This window comes from Xiphophorus couchianus, chromosome 18, assembly GCF_001444195.1.
Source record: "Xiphophorus couchianus chromosome 18, X_couchianus-1.0, whole genome shotgun sequence".
In the NCBI taxonomy this organism is placed as follows: Eukaryota; Metazoa; Chordata; class Actinopteri; order Cyprinodontiformes; family Poeciliidae; genus Xiphophorus; species Xiphophorus couchianus.
In genome coordinates this window covers 30,969,200-30,996,968 of record NC_040245.1, presented here as the reverse complement: position 1 = coordinate 30,996,968, position 27,769 = coordinate 30,969,200, and the positions used below count along the sequence as shown (strand labels likewise).

The 27,769-nt window shown below is 42.0% G+C and overlaps 1 protein-coding gene across 1 annotated transcript; it reads right to left on the bottom strand.

The window, feature by feature from the left end:
* Positions 1–218: 218 nt before the first annotated feature.
* Positions 219–26,169, bottom strand: appbp2 (amyloid beta precursor protein (cytoplasmic tail) binding protein 2). The gene is made up of 13 exons (XM_028045642.1): positions 25,767–26,169; positions 22,384–22,472; positions 21,806–21,957; positions 21,497–21,620; positions 20,223–20,391; positions 20,046–20,135; positions 17,697–17,764; positions 17,503–17,608; positions 17,289–17,413; positions 14,868–14,953; positions 9,049–9,239; positions 7,510–7,675; positions 219–3,009 (listed from the first exon to the last, which is right to left on the bottom strand). The coding sequence occupies exons 1-13, from the start codon at positions 25,902–25,904 to the stop codon at positions 2,747–2,749; spliced, it is 1,767 nt and encodes a 588-aa protein (XP_027901443.1). The 5' UTR covers positions 25,905–26,169; the 3' UTR covers positions 219–2,746.
* Positions 26,170–27,769: the final 1,600 nt, after the last annotated feature.

Below are 27,769 nucleotides of genomic sequence, written 5' to 3'. Positions count from 1 at the left end.
AAATTATTAAAAAATAATACCTGAGTGACATTAAGAGAATTTTAGGGATAACAATTGTGACACCAGTGGCTTCATTAAAAGTAATTCCTTCATTTCATTTTTGTTTTTGCAAGACAATCTAAATTTTCACTTTAACTGTACACAGTTTTACAGATAAATATATTTGCAGAGAATTCCTGAAAGCAGAATTTGGCTAAAGATGAAGAGAAGAAAATGTATTGTGGCCAATAATATACATTTTTAATGTTTGTTTTGCATCTAACAGTGAAGCAGTAACAGGACAACAGCAAAACCATCCTTTCATTGCATTTGGTATCCAACACCTGATCCAAAGAGCAGGTGAGACTACTGGGCTGGGGGGTTACAGCTTTACTTTGCCTTCATCTACCATGTAGCACTGCAACAACACTACTCCCTTTATTCCTCAACGTTCACAGGTAGAGAAAACCCATTGCATGAGAAGCAGGAGGTCTTGTGAGCAATTCAAAGGTTCTACAATATTTGATGAGAATTAAAGAAAAGGGGTATAAGGATTGACTTGTTCCAATTAAAATATAAGGAAGCTCCATATTTTTGACACTTCTGTTGCAAAGAGTGTTTATGCAGCTTGTTAAGCCCACAGAGGTGTGTTAAAACATAAGCATCACAAGTGAAATGGTCTAGCAGGTGGAATGCTTGGAAAAAGGTGTGCAACAACATATTGGAGGCAAAGCTTAAGACTTTTTTCATTCATTAAGAAATATTAATTAAAAAAAAAACACCAACACTACAGTGTTAACTCAAGGCATTTTTTTTACTCATGTTGTAGATACGGTCTAAACTTGTTGGCCTGGCCTAAATTGTACATGCCATCTGTCATTTTCCTACACAGCTACAGAGGTCTTCAACAATAACTTTGCTCTGACAGCATCAACTGAGCCAGTTTCAGGATCAACTGAATCTAAAATTAAGGTGGAACACAAGTGGTTTCCATAAACATCAACTGCAGGTATAGATGCCAGAACTTCCAAAACATAGTCTTCAAATTGTTGCACTGTACCTTTAAGTGACAGAAATGATGCATGACAATGTTTCACAAAGCATTGAACTTTTTTCTGTCAAAGTGTCAATATTTAAGAGGGAACAAATACTTTCACTGATTTTAAGTTGAGCAATAAATGAAACAGCATTTCATGATGCTACACAGTTTAACCACCAGAGGGCAACGTAATGGTGCAAAAATAAAACGTTGGGTATAATTTTTGGCACAATTTTGTACAGGTCAATGCAAGCAGCTCACATCTAGTTCACAGCCAACATGTTCTCCTGTACAATACAGTACTACTGACAGAACTAAAATTAAAAACATGAACATATTCCACTATTATAAAAACAACTCTGGTCTGGTGAGAGGTTATATTTTATAATTTGACTACACCCATATTCAATTGCTTTTATAAATATTATACGCCATGTTATTTTGAGCCTGTTCCGTTTCTGTGGGATAATGACACCAGCAGGTCTGCAGGACAGATGAGATTCTGGTTTGATGGCGGCTCGGTTAGCTTGAAAGAACAAAACGTGTGTATGTTGCTGCAATGAGATACACAACAGATTGGAGTGATAGAAAGCCCAAAGGACAAGCTGACAGGCTGCCAATAGTCACACACACGTGCACATCTTTGGTCCCCTTGGTTGTGCCCTTAAAGGTAGAATAGTTTATGAAGCACTTTTAAGTATGGCTCCCCCTGCAGTCCTTTAACGTAAGCTGGTAGTCTTCAATGGAGCATTTGGGCACCCAGAGATTTTGTTTGTGAACACACATGCTCTCTCTGTCACACACATATATACACACACACACATTTTGCACATGAAATAGGTTCCTCTTCTCACTTCCTTGCATGTCCTTTGTTAACATAGGTGTGTTTTAGAGTTCATGACTGGGTAACAAAGCAAAAACAAATGGCTACATAATCATACACTTTAGCATACAAATTGTTGATATTTTAATGAAGCCATGTCATACTGAGCTGAGGGAAAAAAACAACTGAAAAAAAGAGACACGTGAAGCCTGTTGCATGTGTAACAACATACCCGCTGGTTTTAACACATTCCACTGTTACTTTTCTCACGCCAACAAGCACTTAAAAGCAGGAGTTTATTGATGTCCACTACAATAAAAAAAAGTTACAAGAAGCCTTCAACTTAAAAGTACAATGTGTTGTATTAGTTAACTGGATGAGTGTGAAAAATAGTCAACTGTTTCCATCTGTGACGACAGTAGATGTGATTAGAGCAAGTACTTCTTGCAGGACTCACATACTGCCAGGTACACACGCCAAGAAACATGGTTTTGTATCAGAGAACTCCATGCCCCTCCAACTTAACTTCCCCCCCAAAAAGTCTTCTAGTTCTCAGCATGAGAAGATAAAGGCGAGTAAGCCAGGAGCATCGGCTGTGAAAGTTTCCTCCTCCTGGAGAAATGCAGCATGATGTTCTGCGTCTGTGAACAAATGAGCTTTAATGGTCATGTCTTTTTGCTTTTTATATGACTATATGTGTGTCTGTGCGAGTACTGGCAGCTGCAGAGACAATCAAGTCAACCAACCAGCCGGTGATGGTCACATTTACTCTACTTGACTAATTCACAGTGAGCAACAGAAGCATCACATTGGGGCTCTTGTTTGTGGTCTCACCAGATTAAAACCTGGTTTAATTTTCTTCTCCATTTTGGAATACGTTTGGTGGGGGAGGGGGCAGAAGGAAGTTAGCCAAGACATGGACGGTGGGGGCCAAGACTCTGAGCCTGTAGGAATGCCTGGACCACCTCTTGGGTCTGCTGGGGGGTCGTGTTGACGTCCTCCAGAGCATCTGCTACAGCAAACTGTCGGTCCCTCAGTCGGTTCCAGTTGGACAGTACATTGTGGTATTCAAACACTTTCTCATAGTTCCCCACAGAGTTGTAGAGTTTGATCAGGCCTCTGTAGTCATACTCCAGCCCACTGTAGCCTTCGCCAAACAACTTCTTCCCTGTGAAGAAAAGTGAAAAAAGAAGGTTTAATGGCAGATAACTAAGCAATGATATAGCTTTCAATATGCAACCTGCAAAAACAGGAACAAGGAGGCTATGACAAAGAAATGGACTGACGGAGACAGATGGGATGATAAATGGGAAGAATAGATAGATCTAGAGTAATAGGTGAAAGGATAAAGGGCTGGATGGACAAATAAATGTGGCAGAGATGGAAGGATACATGCAATGAAAAATAGAATAAAAAATGTGAGTGACACAATAAGGCCAAGGCTTTAAATTTAAGCTAAAGATTTTACTTTCAAACCAAAGATCTCCTAGTGCACCACTTTGCAATGATTACTACCAAGGAATCGTCATTGGGATGATGAAAAACTGTTTCTCAGATATATTTTTTACAAGCTCCATGAAATTTAAACACCAGCAAGACAAAATGTTTAGTAAGACTCCAGTGGAGTTAGAAGTCCTGGCAGGGTGTATGAACTGCACACCATCCAGAGAGTTAGGCAGTTCAACAACATTTAGCATCCTTGTTCCTTAAATGGGATGTATTTTCCAGGCACATGGTGCCTTTTTATTGTTTCCATCCTCACAGATTAGCCCTCCCTTAGGGCTACTCCATTCCGCTCCTTCAGACTAGCCAGCAGCAATCAGCAAGCACCTGGTGGAACTGTCGCATTTGCTGAGCCCATTATAGGAGCTACTTGTCAGTGAAGTAAAAATAGTAACCTCTGTGTTGTACAGGGGTTAATAGAGGAGCCATGTTGTGATGACATTCTGAAGGCAGAGTTTCAAAAACTCAAAAAGAGCAGGAATTTTTAAAGAGACAGAGACCCAATGTCAAAGCGTTGAATTACAAAGTCTATCACTATCTATCTATATTGGATATACTCTTCAGAGCTGCAGTTTTACTTATATATATATATCCATCCATCCATCCATCCTCTTCCGCTTATCCGAGGTCGGGTCGCGGGGGTAGCAGCTTCAGAAGGGAGGCCCAGACTTCCCTCTCCCCGGCCACTTCTTCTAGCTCTTCCGGGGGAATCCCGAGGCGTTCCCAGGCCAGCCGAGAGACATAGTCCCTCCAGCGTGTCCTGGGTCTTCCCCGGGGCCTCCTCCCGGTGGGACGTGCCCGGAACACCTCACCTGGGAGGCGTCCAGGAGGCATCCTGACCAGATGCCCAAGACACCTCAACTGGCTCCTCTCGATGTGAAGGAGCAGCGGCTCTACTCTGAGTCCCTCCCGGATGACTGAGCTTCTCACCCTATCTCTAAGGGAGAGCCCAGCCACCCTACGGAGAAAACCCATTTCGGCCGCTTGTATCCGCGATCTCGTTCTTTCGGTCATGACCCAAAGCTCATGACCATAGATGAGGGTGGGAACGTAGATCGACCGGTAAATCGAGAGCTTCGCTTTTTGGCTCAGCTCTCTCTTCACCACGACGGACCGGTACAGCGCCCGCTTGACAGCAGACGCTGCGCCAATCCGCCTGTCGATCTCCCGCTCCCTTCTTTCCTCATTCGTGAACAAGATCCCGAGATACTTGAACTCCTCCACCTGAGGCAGGACACCCCCCTTGACCCGGAGAAGGCACTCTACCCTTTTCCGGCTCAAGACCATGGCCTCGGATTTGGAGGCACTGATCCCCATCCCGGCCGCTTCACACTCGGCTGTGAACCACTCCAGCGAGAGCTGCAGATCCTGACCTGATGAGGCCAGTAGGACCACATCGTCTGCAAAAAGCAGAGACGAGATCCTAAGGCCACCAAATCGGATCCCCTCAACACCTTGGCTGCGCCTAGAAATTCTGTCCATGAAAGTAATGAACAGAATCTGTGACAAAGGGCAGCCCTGGCGGAGTCCAACTCTCACCGGAAACGAGCCCGACTTACTGCCGGCAATGCGGACCAGACTCTGACACCGGTCATACAGGGACCTGACAGCCCGTATCAAAGGGCCCGGTACCCCATACTCCCGGAGAACCCCCCACAGGGCTCCCCGAGGGACATGGTCGAACGCCTTCTCCAAGTCCACAAAACACATGTAGACTGGTTGGGCGAACTCCCATGCACCCTCCAGGACCCTGCCGAGGGTGTAGAGCTGGTCCAGTGTTCCACGACCAGGACGAAAACCACACTGCTCTTCCTGGATCCAAGGTTCGACTATCCGACGGACCCTCCTCTCCAGGACCCCTGAATAGACCTTGCCAGGGAGGCTTAAGAGTGTGACCCCTCTATAATTGGAGCACACCCTCCGGTCCCCCTTTTTGAACAGGGGGACCACCACCCCGGTCTGCCAGTCCAGGGGAACTGCCCCCGATGTCCATGCAATATTGCAGAGTCGCGTCAGCAACCCTACAACATCCAGAGCCTTAAGGAACTCCGGGCGGATTTTATCCACCCCCGGGGCCTTGCCACCGAGGAGCTTCTCAACCACCTCGGCGACCTCGTCCCCAGAGATTGGGGAGCCCAACCCAGAGTCCCCCGGCTCAGCTTCTTCAATAGAAGGCATGTTGGTGGGATTGAGGAGGTCTTCGAAGTACTCTGCCCACCGGCCCACAACGTCCCGAGTAGAGGTCAGCAGCACACCATCCCCACTATAAACAGTGTTGGTGCCGCACTGCTTCCCCCCCCTGAGACGCCGGATGGTGGACCAGAATCGCTTCGAAGCCGTACGGAAGTCTTTCTCCATGGCCTCTCCAAACTCCTCCCACGCCCGAGTTTTTGCTTCAGCAACCACCTGAGCCGCATGCCGCTTCGCCTGCCGGTACCCATCAGCTGCTTCCGGAGTCCTACAGGCCAAAAAGGCCCAGTAGGACTCTTTCTTCAGCCTGACGGCATCCCTCACCAAAGGTGTCCACCAACGGGTACGAGGGTTGCCGCCGCGACAGGCACCGACAACCTTGCGGCCACAGCTCCGACCGGCCGCCTCGACAATGGAGGCACGGAACACAGTCCACTCAGACTCCATGTCCCCACCTCCCCCGGGACATGTTCAAAGTTTTGCCGGAGATGGGAGTTAAAGCTCCATCTCACAGGGGATTCCGCCAGACGTTCCCAGCAGACCCTCACAACACGTTTGGGCCTGCCAGGTCTGACCGGCTTCCTCCCCCACCACCGGAGCCAACTCACCACCAGGTAGTGGTCAGTGGACAGCTCCGCACCTCTCTTCACCCGAGTGTCCAAGACATACGGCTGCAGATCCGATGAAACGACGACAAAGTCGATCATCGAACTGCGGCCTAGGGTGTCCTGGTGCCAAGTGCACATATGAACACCCTTATGCCCGAACATGGTGTTCGATATGGACAATCCATGACGAGCACAGAAGTCCAACAACAGAACACCATTCGAGTTCAGATGGGGGGGCCGTTCCTCCCAACCACGCCCCTCCAGGTCTCACTGTCATTGCCCACGTGAGCGTTGAAGTCCCCCAGTAGAACAAGGGAGTCCCCAGGAGGAGCACTCTCCAGTACCCCCTCTAAGGACTCCAAAAAGGGTGGGTAATCTGAACTGTCGTTCGGCCCGTAAGCACAAACTACAGTCAGGACCCGTCCCCCCACCCGTAGGCGGAGGGAGGCTACCCTCTCGTTCACCGGAGTAAACCCCAACGTACAGGCGCCGAGATGGGGAGCAACAAGTATGCCCACTCCTGCCCGACGCCTCTCACCTTGGGCAACTCCAGAGTGGAAGTATGTCCAGCCCCTCTCAAGGAGGCTGGTTCCAGAACCAGAGCCGTGCGTCGAGGTGAGACCGACTATTTCTAGCCGGAACCTCTCGACCTCACACACTAGCTCCGGCTCCTTCCCCACCAGAGAGGTGACATTCCACGTCCCAAGAGCCAGCTTCTGCAACCGAGGATCGGATCGCCAGGGTCCCCTCCCTCTGCTGCCACCCATCCCACACTGCACCCGACCCCTTTGGCCCCTCTCACAGGTGGTGGGCCCATGGGAGGGGGGACCCATGTTTCCTCTTCGGGCTGAGCCCGGCCGGGCTCCATGGGTTAAAGCCCGGCCACCAGACGCTCGCCATCGTGCCCCCCCTCCAGGATATATATATATATATATATATATATATATATATATATATATAACTGCAGCTCTGAAGAGGAGATGCATCTCAAAGGTTTTTGTTTTGCACATCTGAATGGTTGCCGATGGAGATTAAAGGCTTTCTCAAACATGCATGAAGGACTCAAAGAAACACCCCAGGAATGTTTTTGATGAGAGAATGACATAACAAGATGAAGCTCAAAAAAGTACATTTTTCATAACACTGCCCCTTTAAATGATAAGGTTTCCAGACTGCATCTGTCCACCCAAGTCACTAACAAGAGCCAGTAAATATAGCCTAGACACTGGCTTGTCATGTAATAAATGTAACTTTAAAACCAGATCTTCAATTTCACTAAAATGTTTAATAAATTCAAAATTGAAGCACCGATCAATCCCAACAAAGATGATGTTGTTCATCTGAAACCATGTTTTCATGGTACTGACCGATAGCAATAGAGCGGAGGTAGAGCCTCTCTGCGTCCTCGTACTGGTTCATGTCGTAGTTGTAGAGAGAGGCCAGGTGGCCCACAGACAGTGCCACCTCGTAGTCCTCGTGGCCCAGGAGCTGCTCCTTGATCTGGATGGCTTTGATGTGCATCTCTTCTGCCTCCTGATGGCACATTTACACAAAAAACAGACCCAATTGATATATAAGGAACAAAAATTATTTCTTGGGCTTATCCATCCAGTATGACAAGAGCTGCAGAGGGAAATGGGGTCCTAGCCATAATCAGGGTTTATAAAGGTGAAAGCGGTCTAACAGGTAACCTGCCAGAATCTTGAAGCTCCTTCTCCAATACACAAATACACCATACTTAAGAGCTAACAGTTTTTTATGAAAATATACTTAGATGCTGAAGTTAAAATGCTATTTTAAAGTGAAATTAAGCCTGTTGCAATAATCACACAGTAATTCACAATAAATGAAATAAAACTTGACAATTTACAATCTGATGATTGATATTTTTGTAGGAGTAATTTTGTTCATAGACTTCATAAGCCAATTTATTTATGGTTTCGGTGGTGTGTTTTTTTATTTCATTTTTATTTATTGTCTTTGTGGCGTTTTTTTTTTTGGATGTCTAAAATATCTTCCACTTCTAATCTGTACAAGGTTAAATTTTATTGATCTTTGAGAGGGGAAACTTGCATCATTGTTCCATTATCAATATTTTACTTGAAAATTGTCTCAAAAAACAACAATTCCATCATTTATTGCAATAATTTTGGGACAATTTATTATCCAGCAAAATTTGTCATCATGATATGCCTACATAAAGTCAGAAACAATATATTCAACAACATGGCTGCTGATTTCACAGGGTGCAGGAGCGACAGTCAGCAGATAACAAGAAGGCTAAAAAGAGCACAGCACCGGTGCTGAGTTTCAGGCTGCCTGTGATGAACCACGCTGGACCCCAAAATGCTGCCAGCTTTATTGGAATCACTGTGATGGCGCGGATCCACCTTAGCTAGAATAAACACACTAACTGCTGTTTTAGTAATGCTAGCTATGCTAACCATTACTAAAAGATGTTTAAGCAACTTACAGTATGAACACAATAATTTTGTCTTGTTTATTTTATAGTCAATTCTTGTAATAATTGCACTCTCAGAAATGTCGTAAGATTACACCTCCACTTAAAGGAAATGACTGTTCACAGCAAAAAATCATCTGAATGACATTTTTAAAGGGAAGATTGAAATGGTCCAAATCAATACTAGGCAGGTCAAAGCTTTACACCAACTGAAATTGGCTTTAAGATTTGTGATTGGTGCATCACTCATCAGAGCACCAGGTGAACCAACATAATGTTTGACTAGTGTTGTGGTCAGGCTGATCTCCTCATCATAGCATATCCACTTCACTCCAGCATGGCAAACTTATAAGAACTTTTGAGAGGAGTTATATGTTTATTAACAGAAATAACAAAAGTTATCAATCTAAATCCAGGTTAATCAGAGACCATGTCCACAACCTACCTTAAACTTCCTCATGGACTGGTAGAGCCGTCCAAGGTTGCCGTAGTGTTTGGCTGTCTGAACATTAAACTCCCCAAAAGCCTTCTTTGCCAGCTGCAGTGAAGACAGGTGAAGGTCGTGAGCTTCCTGCAGGAGGCGCTCTTCTGTTTCTTTATTGTGACAGTCAATGGCAATTTCTTCCAGAATTAGAGCTGTTGGAAACATCAAGTGAAGCGTTAATGTCTAAAGTGGTGAAAACCTCTTCCTCCATGTGAACAGAGTAGTGCTGCTTGGATAAACCTGGTAAGGGTGAAGGAGCAGGGGGGCCAGGTTCAGTCCTGTAGAGCAGATTCCTGCAACATTTATATGCATCTCTTCTCCAACACCTGAATCATGTAAACTGCTCGTTACCAAACCTCTGCACAGTTGAACTCAGCCATTTTATTCAGGGGTTGCAGTACTTCATATTTTTTAAAGTCGACTACAATGCTCCGCTGACCCAGCAGCAGCTCTGATTTTTCTGGATGAACCAACATGCAGACTGTGGCAGCGATGGCCTCTATCAGATCCTCCGAATGCAGCTTGAACTTTGTTTCCAGGTGATGTCAAACAGTATTTTTATAAGCTGCCAGGTTAGATGCTTCAACGTGCAAGGCGCCGCTCATCATTTGGATAGATGAAAAGCCTGACTTTATGCTATATTGCCGCACATTATTATTTTAGGCCTGAGCACCAACAGCGCTGCGAAGGCCTATTGTAATCATAGTGTTTCTTATTATTATGATTCTGCTCCCTAAAGACAGGGCTTTTGGTTTTTTTTATCATATTCAAAAACTCACCAAACTTGGCGGACATGTCAAGCCTGTGTGAAATTTAAAACTTTTTTTTTTTTTTCTTCTCCCCTCCAGGGGTCATTTGTGGGCTCTAGTGTCCCTTATATGAAAGTAGACTGACAGGAAAGGGGGGAGGACAAGGGAGAAGACATGAGGCAAATGTCGCCAGGTCCGGGAATCGAACCCGCAACGGCGGTGTCGAGGACTCAAGGTCTCCAAATGTGGGTCGCGCTATCCCCTACGCTACCACAGCACGCCCCGAAATTTACGTCTTTTAAGGTCGTCGCAAAAATCGCTAAAGAAACGGTTCAACTTTCAAAATACCCTCTGCTATGACCTTACTTCGTCGTAGAGACATGAAATTTGGTACACTTGTAGAGCTCCCCAAGACGCACAGAAAATACAATTAATGTCATAGTGCAAGTCAAACAGGAAGTCGGCCATTTTGGATTGAAGTTCTGATTTTGACCCCACTTTTGCCGTTTACAGCCTACGCATTTGATCGAAATACTCCTAGGGATTTCGATTGATCGGCTTCAAACTTGGTCAGTCTGTTCATAAGGCATGGCCGATTAAAAGTTATCAAAACGGTGAGTTTTCATGCATGCTGAAGGGGCGTTACCAGGGGTCAAAGTTCACCTACTCGCCATGAAACACAAAACTGTTGTATCTCCTACACAAAAACTCACAGAGGCACCAAACTTTCAGTGATTGATCATCATCGGGTGTCCTACAATACCCAATGATGTCAACAATGATACAATACCCCTAAGTGATGTCAAATTATGCCATCACTTTGGGGTCACGCCCCCTGATAACAGGAAGTGTCATGTTTTACTGTGAACGGTCGCTATCTTACCCCTCTGACCTAATCAACATAAAACTGTGTCCAGAGACAGAAGACATGTTGGTGTGTTGTGGATTCTAACCCCGATTGGTTTCAATGGAGCTGGTGGGTGTGGCGCCGTGGCGAAGTGACCTGTAATGCCGGTACCATACGTTTGGCTCTGAATTCCACAGTTTCGAGCCGAGCTGCTCCAAACTCACTAGGATGGATCCTTATCCACCCGCCGACAGGAATCCACAACAAACTTTGAAATTTCTCTATAGCAGTGTTTACCAACCCTGGTCCTCAAGGCACACTGCCCTGCATGTTTTAGGTATTTCCTTGCTTCAGTCCAGCTGATTTCAATTGATGACTGATTAACAGGCGTTTGTTGAACTGCAATCAGTTGAATCAGGCACATTAAAGCAGGGAAACCTCTAAAACATGTAGGACAGTGTGCCTTGAGGACCAGGGTTGGGAAACACTGCTCTATAGCACCCCCTAGAATACCTTAAATGACCGGCTGGTCAAGCCATGCTTTAATCTAAAATTATGAAACTTGGTACACATGTATATCTTGTCAGGACGTACAAAAAAAGTCTCTTGGAGCCATGGTCTAAACCCAACAGGAAGTCGGCCATTTTGGATCAAAGCCATCATTTTCTCTTTTTTACAGATGTCGTATCTGATCGAACTCGTCCTGCAGTTTTTCAGATACAGACTTCAGAATCACTCAGCACAGTCTTGAGGCATTGAAGGTCAAAAGTTATCAAAAGATTTGTCGTACATCAAATCATGTGGGCGTGGCTAAGTGTCAAACTTTAACTATTCGCCATGAAACATTGAGGTTCAATAACTTCCACATGCAAGGTCACAGCTGCATCAGACTTCCTATGTCTCTCTATAGACCAGTCCTGATCACATTGTCATGTTCAATTGATGACATCACCTTAGCCCAGGCATGTCCAAAGTCCGGCCCGGGGGCCAATCACGGCCCGCGGTCAGATTTCATACGGCCCGCAGCTTCGGTTTTATAATGTATTATTTATGGCCTGCCTGCACCGTGAAACAGAATAAATAAATCATAAAACTTGAAACTGTAATTCCTCCTTTCACCAAATGGTAGCAGCACCACTTTAATACTATCAGTCTGCCTCCGTGCAGCGAACCGCTCTCCACTCATTTCTGCCATGGCCACTGCAAAGAAAACAAGTTGACAGTGAAGGCCACCGCTTTCAAGAGAGATGGGAATTACAATACTTCTTTTCTGAAAATCAAGGCAATTGTGTTTGTCTAATTTGTGAGACGGTTGCCTTGTTTAAGGATTTCAATGTAAAAGGACACTACCAGACTAAACATGCTAACACATACAACAAGCTAACAGGAAGTGACCGTGCTGAAAAAGTGAAGCAGCTCCAAGCTGCACTGGCATCACAACAGCGATTCTTCACGCGGGCCTGTGAGTCAAAAGAAAATACCACCAAAGCAAGCTACGATGTTAATGTTAATAGCTAAACATGGCAAACCTTCTACTGAAGGTACATTTATCAAAGACTGTGTTATGAAAATGGTGGAGAACATTTTGCCCTGAGAAGAAGCAAGAATTTGAGAAAAATGTTTGCCTGGCAGTAACAGTGTGGCACTGAGAGTTGAGGACATGAAACTGAGTGTTTTGAACGGCAACGTCTGTCACTATCAGCAGTGAAAAGCCAAAAGAACATTTATGCACTTGGATTTATGGCACTTATTTTTATTAAACTCTTGAGTAAGATTTGGTTATGAACCTGTAGATGTGACACAAACTAAACTTTCTGAAAGATATTGTAAATGACGAGCAAAATTCACTTGTTTTAAGATTTAATAATAACAGACAACTTTGCATTACTTTAACTCCTCTTTAAAATGTTCTTGAGGCAAAGATATTTTTAAACTCATGTAAATTTAAGGTATTTTATACAGTTTGTTCAATGTTATCTGACTCTCCAGATATGAAAGAAAGGCAGAATTTGGGTTTTTAGAGTTGTTCTCATTTGCCTGAGTGGCTTATATTTGGTTTTTTTGTCATTTGAAAAATAAAGATAATTGTGACAATGAAAATTGTGTATTTGCATGAAACTTTTGTAGTTAAAAAATGTCCAGGGCGTGCCGTGGTGGCGTAGGGCAACCCGTATTTGGAGGCCTTGAGTCCTCGACGCGGCCGTCGCAGGTTCGATTCCCGGACCCGATGACATTTGCCGCATGTCTTCCCCCCTCTCCTTCCCTGTTTCCTGTCAGCCTACTGTCACATAAGGGACACTAGAGCCCACAAAAGACCCCCTGGAGGGGTAAAAAAAAAAAATCAAAAAATTGGCCCCCGGGCATCTTCACTTGATCAAATCTGGCCCTCTTTGCAAAAAGTTTGGACACCCTTGCCTTAGCCCCACCCATTTCCGACAGGAAGTCACCTCTTTTTTCTGCTCTATGTCTTACTTTTACTCTATCATATATATGGATTTAATCCTGTGCAAACTGACATAAAATGATATGATGATGAACTCTGTCAATGCTAGCTGCTGGCTGAACCGTGTGGGCATGGCCAAATGGCAAATTGCAGTCCCTTGCCATATGCATATGATTGTCTCTAAATCAAACATCGATCATCTGATTGGCGCCAAACTGGACATGTATGACCTTTGTTCACCTCTAAAGAGCCCAACAGCATTGAAATGTAATTTAACTCCACTGCGCCCCCTAGGTTATTCCATCAGCTCCTCACTACATCAGTCGATCTGGACGAGATTTTGCATGCTTCACCAGGGAGCGCTGCTGAAAACACAATACAGCTAATATCAACATAAGACACCAGATAAAGCATCAATTCAGCTGTTCAGATACACATACATTCTCCCAAAACCTTAAACATCAAAGCAGCCCATGAAATACAGAACATTGCATCTGTAGCACACAGGCCATGTTAACATAATAATTATGTAAATATACATTGTTTTATGTTTTATGTTTTTTTCCTAATTGTGTTTTGTGGGTTAGAGTACAAAGATTCATTAATTTTGGTTAAAAATAATATAAAGTACGTCATTCATCAGCAATTATCACTGTTTAGCAAATATTTCAGTAATTCGCTAGTAGGGGTCAGTATTACTGCACCAAAGACAAGGAGATGGACAGAGAAACTGAGTTCTCAGAGAAATAACTTGCATCAGACAGAGAGCTAAAGATGATGAATAACTACACCAGTATTTCGCCAGTAGGGGTCAGTGTCACCAATGGCAAAGAGATCGACGGAGAAACGCATACTGTCCTCTCTAAATCATACATGCATCATCAGATTTCCACGTAAGTTCTTATGACTGACTCTTGTGAACTTCTAAGGAGCCCAATAGCATTAAATTGTAATTTAACTCCACCGCGCCCCCTAGGTTAATCCATTTCCTCGCTACATGGGCTAATCTGCACCAGATTTTTTGGTGCGACGTCGGAGAGCGATGCCGAACGCATCGATGTGTATCGCGTGGCGGACAGGTGCGGGAACTATGCGAGAACGTCCGCGGTGGTGAGCAGGCGGCGGTGCTGGAACCCCCGTGGTTGCCAATAGGCCGGAGCGGAGCTGAGCAGGGTCAGTTTTTTTTTTTTTTTTTACAGTAGTTGCCTTTATTTGACAGTAATCAAATACAGATCAAATCAAATCAAATATACAATTAGACTTAGACTAGTCTAAGTCTAAGTCTAATCCAAAATGTGGGAGACAAAAAGAGAGGGTGGTCAAGGGAATCAAGGAAGGGGAGTCAAACTCCAGACTACTGCAGTCTGCAGTCACTGTACGCGGGGTGCCAGAACTAACCACGTCCCATGCAACGTCCCATTCCGGTAGCCTTTGCTGGAGTGTGCAGAACCCAATTGGTACATTATTTACATTTTTATACAATTCGAACTGTCTGACAAATTTGCCTATCTTCTGTCATCTTCTTGGAAAAATCTGTTTCGTCAAGTGATTGCAACTAGCGACATAAAAAGTAATTGCAATCAACTAGTTGACTAATTGGTGCAACCCCTAATTTTATTCAGGTTTGTTACAGCAGAGATGCATCTAAAAGCAGCAGGACAGCAGCTGTCTGAGTTCTGGACCTGACGCGTCCCTCACACAGTAGGCAGCAGCCCAGCTGATCCAACAAAACTCGCCTTACCTTTGACTCTCTTGGAAGATGCCAGCAGAAGATGGTCCTCCGGCAGGATATGAGTTATAATGTCTATGGCACGTTCCGCATGGAAACTGGGGGAAAACAAAGCATCTGATCCAAATGTGTCACACGACTCAGACGCTAGAAAGTGCTTAAATTGGGATAAACACTTCCAAGAATAGGACATGTAAAAACAAAAAGTTGTTTACAGGCTGGCAAGAAGTAGCTGTGAGTCAGAGGGACAGAGGTCACAGCGGAGCGGAGTCCACAGCCCAACACCGACACCTTCCTCTGCTCCATCATCTGTCCTCTACACTATGAAACCAGTTACAAACCTGTTAAGTGAATCCAGGTTTACTGACTTTGGTTGTATTTTTATGTGAAACTAGTTAAATTAGAATAAGTGGAGAAATCACAATGACGAAGCCACAGGAAGCCAAGCAAAAATATACTGCAAATTTGTCTGCTATTCAATATTACAACTATAGCTCCAAAGCAATCAATTTATTTAATATAATCTTAATAATTTTATCATCTCTCTCTCAAACAGTTAATCCACTTTCATGGGGTGTTTTCACACCTGATAGTCCAGTAGACTTGGTTCGATTAGAGATTAAAATTGCAACATTTGTTCCATTTTCAGCTGCTGCAGTTGTCTTCCAGACCAAACTGAGTGAAACCAACCAAACCATTTGAAAAGCTTGTTCACCTCCTCATCTGTGGTGGCGCTGCACCAACAACTGAAGGAAATCACATGAAAATATCTGAAAGCAATGAGTGCAACTTCCTCCTTCTCAAAATATAAACAAAAATGGAGTGACGCATTCACTAGTGTGAATGTAACACACTTTGCATTCACACTAAGCACTTTGGGTGTGAATGCCGCCAAAGTGCTTAGACCATTTCCAAAAGCAGTAGAGAACTAAATGGAAGTATAAAAACATGCAAAATATTAATTGTATAATAATAATAATTAATTTTATTTTCAATGCCCATTATATCTCAAATTGAAATCTCAAAGGTCAGATTCACATGCAGATGCAGATGATGGAAAGCTACTGGATTGTGGCTACAGCTGCCATGGGTCAGTCTGACAGGGGCCAGGCTGTAATTTTGCACCATCAACCATCCTGACCAACACCAGCAGGAAAGGCGGCTGAGGCGTCTTACCCAGGAACACAAACGGCGAACGCAGGCAGACCAGGAATCAAACTAGCAATCTGTAAATTGCAGGGTGAACTTCTACCGCCGTTGCCAACATGAATTTTGCAGAACAAGTCTTTAAAAGTGCATTTTGTGTTAGTTTTAGTTTAAAAAAGAAGCTTTATTTAAACTAAAAGTATAATTAGCTTTTTCTTCATTTTGCAAGTCGATGGTCAAAAACCAAAGTATTTTGGTGGAATTTTACGTGGAAGTGACTGCAATAAATAATAACATTTTAGGGCACAATTAATTTTGATTACATGGACTTGGAAAAGAAATAATGACGGAGCATCGAGCTATGTCAGATTGAAATTTATCAAATAAAGGTTCAAAGTTAACCTATATTAGCCAAGGAATCAGGAAATGTAATTCCCAGATATCTAATACCTGACCTATGAGAACTAAAGTCTAAAACAAAGTTCTGTCAGAGGCAGTGCTTCAGATTTGTTTCTTTTATGAAACAAAGCAGTCTTTCTAAGCAGGATGCGCATATTTCTGAAGATCCTTCTTCCCTGTTCAGGATCAACACCTGCTTTTTGGATTTGGATTTAGGTTTCTGTTCAGAAGTTTTGTTTTCGGCAACAGGCATCTCAATTTCTTTATCGGGCGGGTGCTCATTTTCCATGATTCCATTAGTAGGTGGATTTTCCTGCATTTGCTCCACATTTGTTTTATGATTTGACATTTCATTAATGTGTTCGAGAATATGCTTTTTGGCCAAAGGCAGTTAACTTTATATCCCTATATATTGGAAACAAGCTAACAGTTTTTAAAAGGGCAGGGAGGGTGTTCAGATTGTGAAACAGTCCACATAAAGCATCAGCTTAAGATCCTCATTGTTGATTCAGACACCTGAAATCTGAGTCCCTGCATATTTTTGCTGTTTTTCTCTGGTTCCAAGGTCAGAGCAGAAAGCATTGGGCAGCCCTACCTAGTCCATGATTTTGGTTCTTTGATGAGTTGTTACTGTTAATGTGATCACAGTATACATTCAATCTCACAACATGTTATAAATCTATATAACGTTTTGTCCACTGCCTCCCTATACCCTGTATAAATCCTAGTAGCCTGAATCTGTATGACATTTTCAAACTACCCTCATTAAAGCCAGAGTAAGAGCACAGACTCTGAAAACGTGACTCATCATCTTGTGGTTTGTCTAAAGGAAGCATGTGCAGAACAGAATCAGATGGCATGGAAATTCTTACTATTTATTGTACTCACAGAGCATTGTCGAATTTCCCAGAACTATACTGGTGGACATATGAGGAGTAAGCCAAGTCTTCATGGGCTGAGGCAACATGGATGTTCTTCCCCCCAAACACAGACTGTCGAATGTCCAGGGCGGTCTACAACAAGTGCATGCAAAAGGTTCGCTCAGACAAAGTCAGTCAACAGTGAAACGTTGGCAGCTAGGAACGCTGAACATCATGCTTACCTGGTAAATAGCAACCGATTGGCATATGTTGTCCACATTTAACAAGTAAAAGCCATAATCGAGCAGTGTGTCAGAGTACTTGGGATGCTTGTGTCCAAAATGTTCTCTGGGAGGTAGAACACAGAGCATCACAATGCATGATAAAGACTCGAGTTTTACTCATCTGCACTTGCTTGTTAAACACAGCAGGTTACCTTGCTAGAAACACTGCATGTTTGATCAGCTGCTCTGCTTTCCTGAACTCCCTCTTCACCACACAAGCCTGGAGCAGAGAGATGAAACAAAACGTATTCTCAAGTAACACCATGGTAATGACATAATAATGCAACTTTAAGAATGTCAACTGACATTCTTAAAGGTCAATATACTTTAAATTCTAATGAACATTTAAGACTGAAACTGGAAGACAATTTAAATATCCAACAAAGATAAACAAAACAACAGAAACAACAAAGTGAATTATAAAATCTCTTTAAACAAAATTGTTCTTCAAAAAATGGCTGGTTAAGTGCAATGCACCAGACTAAAGACTTTTATCATCCAGTTCTTGGTAGAAAAAGAGAAAAACAATAAATCATGGAAATTATTGAGCTTGTGTTAATTAATCATGCAATTAACTCATTTATTCCTTATTGTGACATGCCCATTCAGGCCTATTGGGCCATTCCAGTGTAAAAATATGCTTTGATCTAAACCAGTGTTTCTCAAACTTTTTCAGGCCGAGGACCTTTTAACCCATTCAACAGTCACGGACCATTTAACCTGAAATTGCCCCGTGATAACATCTTAATATATAATGCAACCTGAAATGAAAAAGCCATGAACAAGTCTACTTGGGCATTTTGAGCAATTTACAGATTCTGAAAGTGTCTAAGTTTTCCAATGATGCCAAACACATGGAAATAAAAAAAGAAGTTGTTCATTACAACTTATTCAATTGTAATCATTAAAATAATTAACCCATTTCCAGCAATTGTATTTATTTAATTTTATTTAATTTAATATTTTTGATTGAATAAAAACAACAATAGTTGTTGACCTGAAAGCAGAGCATAATAAAAAGTCATAAAAAAAGGAACAGTTCTGACTAACTAAGTCGAGTCCTACCACTCACCTCAGAGTCGTTCAAAGGAATCCAATCAGTAGTGAGCGACATATTCAGCAGCTGTTACTTAGCTTCTTCCTCTGACCATATAATATTCCTGGAGTTGTTTCCTTTCCACCGGTACTTGCAGCTTTTCTTTTGAGTAACTCAGTTATAAGCTCATTTTCCATCATTATTTTTAACACAATCTTTTGGTAAGCTAGCTGTAGTGTCGCACTTTGAGCTCCCGTCATGGCAAATAAACGGTCGTTTACATGCGGTACGTCGCAGACCGCTAGGGTGGGCCCACGGACCACCAGTGGTCAGGAACCACAGTTTGAGAAAGACTGATCTAAACCATTCCACAGTAGCTCTGGGTGTATGTTCAGGGTTGATCTCATAAATCAGAACTTCTAACAGTGTATCCATTTGAATTGTCATGAGTTTTACTCTGTACAACAATGAATAAACCAAAGTGAAACCAGTATATAGTGCTGGTCTACTACATAAATGCAGAATGAAAACCCACTGAAATTAGCAGAGGTGGGACCAATTCACTGTTATGAAAGTCTCAAGTCTATGTCCTCAAGTTCGACTCAAGTCTCAAGTAAAGACGGTCAAGTCAAGTCAAGACAGGTAAAAGTTGAGTCAAGTCTCAAGTCGGGAGCTTGAAATTTCAAGTCCATTCTAGTCGTCGAGTTGTTTTTTATTTAAACAATGTTCCAATTATGCTAAATGTAAATAATAGACCAGGTGTTCTTTTAACATCAAACACGCAATGCACTCATTGCAAATATAGCACAGTGGCTAAGAATTTGGATGTGATGGTAAAATAAATATCTGTCAGTCCAAGTAGGGTTAAATCTACAGCCAATTTCACATCTCAGTATTGATAAATACATGTTGCCTGAATCAAACTTGCCAGAATCACTAACCAAGAAACAAAATAACGTGCTGCATTACCATCCAGAAACACTCAGAACTACCCCACAGCATTATGTTCAGGATCCTTACAATTGTACAATTTTTTACTTTTACTTTTTTACTTTAAATCCTGTTCATTTGATTGGTTGTGCTGCAGCTTACACACACATACAGAGTGTAGAAAAACAGTCTGCGCTTGTTAATACAGAATGAGTGAAATGAATTAATGGGGCCACTTTATAAATAATGTGTTTTAAATTTTAAGATTTTGAGTACAATATCAAGTCTTTTCAAGTAAACAGCGTCAAGTCAAGTCCCAAGTCAATGGTGTGAAAGTCAAAGTCAACTCCGAGTCTTTGAGCATTTTTTCAAGTCAAGTCTCAAAACTTGATTTTGATGACTCAAGTCCAAGTCATGTGACTCGAGTCCCCACCTCTGGAAATTAGTATTAGTATACTGACAAAATGCATAGAAGTTTGATGAGTACAATGACCTACTGCGTGGAACTGTATTTGTCAGCCAAACTGAGGTTTACCTTGGATGCTTGTCGGAGAACATCTACGACTACTTTGACAGGCAGCCCTGGAGTAATTTCCTTCATAGCTTCTATACACCACCTGTATGCCTAGAAGATAACCAAGAAATCAAAAAATGAATTACAGAATTTTCAGCACAAACACAAACAGTGCCATAAGCTGTTAAACATTCTTACCTCATCATAGTGGCTTTTGGCAAAGAGCAAGGCACAGAGCTCGCCGTACAGAGCCGCCTTGTTGGCCTGGTGGCCATGTTTGGCTAGTTTATCCATGTAAGACTGAGCAAGCTTGAACGTCTCCTCCCCAAGGTGGTACTTGCAGTTGCCGTTGCGGACATGAAGCAACCTTAAACAAGAGAAGGAAGCTTCAACAACAATCAAGTCTTTCTAGTTTTTTCTTCATTAGCTGCTGTGTGGTCCATAAAGGGATGTGTATGGTAAAGACCTGTGGTTTAGCATTGAAAGAGCTAGTGTGAATAGTAAGAGTGTCAACAGCCCTCCTTGATTTTAATTGACTTTGAAAGTATTTCTTTTCATACGATTTCTGCTGTTGAATTATTATATAGTATTTTAACCCATTTAATAAAGTTACTTCCACAACCCAACCTTTTCAGTATGTTAAACAGATAGGGCCATTCAACCCCAACAAAACCTTTTTCGCGCCCAATTAAAGAAGAGCTGAATCATTATCATTCTTTTTGAGCCAAACAATATTCAGCATTAGCATTAGCTTTCTGCATTCCACCTCGAAGATGCTAATCTGTCAGCATATGCTGTTTTGCTTTCTCACTTACATTTTAGGGCGCTTTGCTGTTATAGGCATTATTCCGCGCTCTCTAGCAATTTAATTTGTTTTGAAAGGAAGGGACTTTAGAAAAATTTGTTGACACAAATAGCAGAGCAGTGGAACTACATCCTCTCACATAACCGGAGGTCCGACACTATCCAAAGGTCTTCAGTTTTGATCATGAGTTTGGATTCCCGGCTTATAAGAAAATTACACTAAAATGGGTCACAACAGCCCATCTGTCCATTTTACAGGGTATTTGTGGGATTTTTGTAGCCTTGCCTCTTCCCTCCAGACACTTTCACAACCTTTCCCTGAACATGTGGTCAAGACACCTCACATAAGGACGTTATGAAGAACAATACTACAAGTGACAACAACCCATAATAAGAAACCCACAAAGCATTCAGGATGAGAGGTGGAACATCCTCAAGAAATGAAGTAATCTACATCCATCCCTGAAAGCACTCAGGATCATCTGACAAAGGGAGCTGCCATAGAGACATGCTAAATGACATCAATAGTCAGCAACAGGAAATAGAGACATCCAAAGGTCTGAAATTTTTCTTGTCTGACAACGTAAATAAAAACTACAGATAACTGTAAGGGAAACTCATTTAAAACAACTGTAGATGATAAGCTCTCAGGCTGTTGTAGGACTCACCTGACGCAACATTCCACAGCTTTGTAACAGTGGAGCACCTCACTGTGGAGCGTGCACAGCTGTAGGCATGACAAAAACACTTTCTCTGCATCGCCATACCAGCCGGCATCTGACAAAAAGCCTCCTGTAAACAAAGAGGAAACGTTACATCCAATCATTCTGCACAATCATTCTAGACATTCTTGTTTCATTCATCCATCCTTCACATTAGTAGTAGTGGCATAGGACATGTGATGTACACAAACTCCCAGAATCTAACTGCCATCTTCCATCCAACCCCTCTCAGTGTATCAAGTGTGGAAACTTTACCCAGCACAAAGCCGAACTGGATGGCCTTCTCTTTGACATGGGCATCAGACTCTGCAATGTATGAGCAACGACGGCTGAATGAGTTTGCTAGAACTGAAGCCACTTTCACTCCGTGGTCCATGAGGGCCTGGAAACAGTGGTGCAGGAGGTGTCTGCCACAGGGACAAAAAAGGAGGTTAGCACCTCACTACAGGCATCGATCAGGGCATCCATTCCTGAAAAGTTGTCCAAAGCTTAAAACATTTGTAGTGGAATACTGATTCTTGCTGGAATACATTCTTCATATAAGCACCACCATACAGATATTTACAATGTAAGCTAAACTGAAAATTATAATTAATAGAAGTAAAGGTTTTATAGCATCCATCTGTGTGTAATTAATCCATATTTTGATCTGGGTCTGCTCTACAATGACAAAATCTATGCCTGAGTCACAGTAGACTTTACTACTCATTAGCAGGGCTTTGTGAAATACCATTAAACTGTGAGAAGCAAGCTGACAGAAACAGAAGCAGCTAGGAGAAGAGCAGAGTGATAACAGGGTGGAGGAAGTGAAGGGTTGATGGTGAGGCTCTCACCGTTTGTCTGAGGCTCGGAGCACTTTAGCGAACACCTCCAGCTCACAGAACTCTCCTCCCAGCTGGCAGAGTCTTCCCTGCTGGTACAGCTGAAACAGAGACATGGGGATCCATAGTGCACTATGATCACAAACACATGAACTTAGGATGAACCTGATAAAATACATTTGGGGAACAACATGGTGGACACTAGGCCACAGCATATCATGAGCAAGGTCTCGGGATTATTTTGGGTGTGTTTTAATGATTCTTTGGACAATGTTGTCTGCTTTCATGAGTTGAAACAATACAGAGTTTGCTGATGTCTAATCCGTATCAGAATGCAGTGAGGTGGAATTAGTTGAATGCTCAATAGTGAAGCCTTCACAGTGCACCAGCAGCCACTGGGTGAACTCACACACAGTCCATTTGGCTTCTTCTTTAAAGTTAAGAGATATGATTTTGTAAATTAAAAAGCTGTCTTCTCAAAATTCTAAATGATCATATAAATGTTATGGTGGTCCATCTGTAAAATCCCATTCACCCCCTTTGGCAATTTATACTGCCATTTCATACGTACATGGAGTCTTTGTGCTCCTTTATATTTCCACATATTCCTGGAACAAACCATTTCTAACAAAACGAAGGCATCACATATCAGTTTCATTTCTTTTAAGTATTTAGGAATTCTAGAACTAACTAAAAATGCTCAAATCTCATAACATGATTTAATTAGGGCTGAAACAAATTGTGATGAATCAGTTATTGAAATAATTTTAAACCAAGGAAACAGACTGACAAAAGGCCATTTTTGAACAACTGACTCAGCGCAGTAATTAAGCCCAAACTGTACAATATATACATTTTAGATTTAATATGAAAAACCTTTGTTTGGTAATAGATCTTGCTGTTATAGCTGAATTCCGTAAGACCTTTTCTATTTCTATTCCAATACTGTCCTACTGAGAGCTCCTCAAGAGGCAGTTTTAGCTTCACCTAGTTCAGATTCTGTTAAAAAAAAATCTCCTACTAAGCACCTTTTGCTCTATAAATATTAAGCGGTTAATTAAAAAAAATAGTTCAACAGATCATCTCCTACACTGTATTGATTTATTTTATTTAAGTTAAGCAGAAGGAGCTGAGCTTTTCACATGTTGCTATTAGAAGGATTTATTTAGCTGCAGATGGATTGTTTGCTACACATGGCCAAGTGCTCACTATTATTTTATAAAAACATGTTCAGAAATATAACCAGTTCTGTCTCCTAAAAATCCCCAATATTAGTCCCCTATATTAGCGCCTGCTTATAGTAATTTTTATAAGAGCTATAACATCACGTCATATCCTTACAGTTAGCAAAATACAGAAAGTCATTTAACCAGTCTGTCATCAAAGAAAATTCGAACCACTGACAGAAGGAACAAAACATCCAGTGATAGATGGCTTGATGTTGTACAAAACATGCCAAACTAAAAAGACACAAAATGGCTAAATTAATCTTACATTTGTTGCCATCTTTCCAGGCAGGGCTCCATTCTTGATTCCAGCTATACAATGACCATACTGCCACCTTTAATCTCATAGTAGCCATTCCTTTCCACTGCGCTGACTCTTTTTATGTATTACAGGCTGCATCGATTTTTACTGACCAATTAAACATAGCTGACAAAAAAAAACAAAAAACACAGGAAATATTTTGGGACTCTATTTACTGTGATTGAAGAAAAGTCATTTTTGCAATAATTTTCCAATTTGGGGTCAGTGAATGTGGTAGAAAATGGTAGAACCTACTGATGCAGCAATCATGTGGAAGAAGTCTGACTCCTAGTTAGCTTCTAAAATCAATTCTGCAGGAATTCCAGCAACTTGACCTCAGGCTCAACTGTTCAGTTTGATCATCAGCAACAGTTTTTGTTACTCCTTAATGTGGGACTATAGAAAACATGGTCTCCTCTTGAGAAACACGTGGTCTCAATAGCTGCTATGTTCATTCAGCTTCGGAGACCATAGAGGCTCTGGCTCCAGCTGCAACCTTGTTTGTGTCTGGCGGACTGGCATATTAGTAATCCAGTACGTTAATTTTAGTTCCCATGAAAATGCTTGTGTGTCGATCCTGCTTTTTATTGGTTTGGCAACATCTTCTATTAGAGTTGAAATCTGAAGTTGTAAAATTGATACTGTTGACATTCTTAACCATCAGCAGCACAATAAACACAGACCTTACGTTTCCACATTATAGTGTTGTTGTGTTCATTGATAAATATGCATATTTATCCGACTGACCTCCAAATAGACCATCCAGACTGTTATGAACAAATATCGTTTGCTGCTGACCTGGAGTCTCAGGACTGTGATCTGAGATTGTTCATGATGAGATCAAGCACAATTTAATGAGTACAGCTTTATTTTGCTGTCATCAGCAAATTCCTAGAGGTGCTGGGAAATATCACTGCAGTTAAGTACTGCTTGAGAATGCCGCCTTTCTGCTGGCTAGTTGGTTGCAATCTGTCAACACTTGTCCTGTAATGAGACACTTAAAGTAAAAAATACACCAACACTTCAGAGAATAATTGTGTATTTGTGGAATTTGGCATTTTTTTGACAAATGAAAACAATGAACTAAGAATAAAGTATAAACTAAAAATAGTTGACCCAAATCTATAAAGCCCCAGTTCTACAACCAGTCCAGGTTTATTAACAAGAACCTTACCCTTAGTCTAGTGAGGCCTAGTTCTTGGGACCCAAGAAAAGAAAGAGGCTGGTAAATGGAAAAGTTTTCTCCAATTGAAAAGTCCTATTTTCATGCAGGTCCTCTTATCTAAAGTTGAGGGCCAGCTGCTAATCCTGAAAATCAGGGTATGTAAAAACAAAAGAAACAAAACAAAACCCTGCTGTCAGTCTGGGTCAGTTACCCTTTTGTTGTAGTATAGGAACATTTTTAACATGACACTTTCCAGCCTACTGTTAACTAGGTAGATACTAATGCAGCACATCAGCCTCCAGTGTTGGTCCCTTTCCCCTCAGGCTGCTGAGACTTTGGTTTCTGAAGCCTACCTTGTATAAAAACGTAACATAGCAACACTGTTTACATGTCATTGTTAAATAAATCAGTAATAATCTTAAATAATTTCATTACTGACATTCGTCCAAGTAGAGAGAGAACAAGGTCTTAAAATAACAGTCAACACACAGATGTATAAACGCCACTGTTTAAGATATAATGTCATGTTAGGAGTTAGTTTATTCATTAAGGCTAAGCTTGTTCCCTTTCATGCCATTTTTTCAGTGTATATGTTAATCTTAGTCTTTTGTACTGGGCTATGGTTAGCAACAACAGCAGCTGCTCATAGAAACCCAGTCCTGCTTGTGAGACACACCTGAGCGCCATGTCTGCTACATCTCACCTTGTAGTAGACATCGAACTGAATATTTTCCGGTAGCGAGCGAATGTCCCTTCTTGAACGACTGTAGTTGTCCACCACAGCCGAGATAGCGGTGTTGTACAATGTTTCTGGGATCCATTCGAGCTCCGCCGCAGCCATGTTGTTTCTCCAAAAAGCCCAGCAGCTACAGCCCTCCCCAACTCTCTCTCCTACATTCGCTACCTTACTGCGACCAAAGCCCTTTCTCCGTGAGTCCTCATATAACGTTCGCTATGTGGGGAGGATAGAATCAGTCGTGATACCGACAGGTCACTGCTGTAGCTTCAATTTCGCTGTGCAAATTCCCTTCATCTCCGATGTTTATTCGTCAACCCTTCAGCAGTTCCGTGCCCCCTTCCAGACGCAAGCATTTTCAGCCGCTGACGCAATGACGTAATAGTGCAGTTGATGAAAACGGTGAGCTCACTCCTTAACGGTCAGCCGGAAAACGACTCGAGGAGACGTAATTTTGAGCGTGGAGGGAAGAGGTGTAGAAACGGACAAAATTGTCACCTATTTGTTTGTTTTTCACTTATATAGCTATAAGAAAAACCATATACAATGTACACGGCTTTTCTGGCCAGAGGGAGTAAATGTGACAGTGTCACAGTAAACCAAATAATACAAGGCAGCGCAATCTCAGATAGACCTTTGATAAGATAAATATAAGATAAAACAAACCTACAGCTGGTTAAACACGGCCTGTACGTGCTGTGCTGTTCAGCAGATTCAATTATTTGATTCAATAAATCTAAACATTGTTGTTCTGGGTACCAAAAGTCCTTCGAGTCATAATATGACCGAACTGGGATTACGCTGCTTTAAAATGGATCGTAAACTCCGCCTACATGGCACTCCGGTTCCCTCGTCGGCTAGTAAATGGTGCTTACCCATTCTATTTAACTCAGAGATTGAAGGTGCTGTTTTTTACACATATATTTTTAAATAGGAAGAATAAAGATAAAATAATTGTAAACGCGAAACAATGTGGTTTTTGGAACCTTTAACAAAAGGCAAATAGACCTAAATCTTCTTGTAAGTATCCTAGAACTTAAAATATGGCAATATCCTTCATTTTGTTTTTGAAAAAACACCCGCTCCTCTGTTTCAGGCTAAATCAGTTGGCAAAGACACCAGATTGATAATAAAATAATTTGTGCTTAAAGCAAGATCTATAACCTGCAAGCAAAGGTGACAGGTTAGAGGGGAACTAGTGTAGTCTGGATATAAGGTTCAATGTATAAACCTTTTAGGACTAGATGCTGTTGATCCACATTGAAGGCTGTTAAGACACCAATACATCTAAAATCCAGACAGTGAAGTTTCTATCTGTGTTTATGATGCACATGAGTACAATACTTTGAGATATGCTTTGAAAACAGTTCAAGTGGCTTTGTATTATTATCAGTCTAAAAATGAACCTAAAACTTCAAAAGATAATTATTTTTACCTAATTAGTAATCCCAATTACATACATACAGTCAGGGCCGTGCAGAGACCTATGGAGGGGCAGGGGCTCAAATGTAGAAAAGGGCCACATTGAACAAAAACTCCGTACAACAACATAGCAACAACCCATATTAATCAAGAATCTAATTGGATCCTACTATATCATTGCCATCATGCGGGAAAATGCAAAGCAAATATAGTCTATATTTTCCCCAACAGGTATAAAGTTTCTGTTTCTGCTGCTGACAGTCCTGGAGGGCTGAGCTGATCTGAGACTGTAGCTGTTAAACAGACCAGAGGAGAGAAGGTTGCTTACGTTATAAAGTTATGAAATAAGCAAAATTGCTGCCATTTTACTAATGAAGCCCTAATAATATCTATTTTACCTCTAGAACAACCTGGCTGCAGACTGATTTATAGATCAGAAACTCAAAGGGGTTAACTCTATATAATAGTTTGATGTTAGCATCTCTGAGATCTAGAATTATAAGACTGGGATATAAAGGCAAAGAAAACTCAGTAGCTGCTGGTAGGGG

Coding starts and splice junctions, on each gene's coding strand:
- appbp2 (XM_028045642.1), bottom strand. CDS start 25,904: ATGGCTGCGGCGGAGCTCGAATGGATCCCAGAAACATTGTACAACACC. Junction 17,609..17,696: donor CATGCAGTGTTTCTAGCAAG/GTAACCTGCTGT, acceptor TCTACCTCCCAG/AGAACATTTTGGACACAAGC. Junction 14,954..17,288: donor GGGAAATTCGACAATGCTCT/GTGAGTACAATA, acceptor GTTTTCCCCCAG/TTTCCATGCGGAACGTGCCA.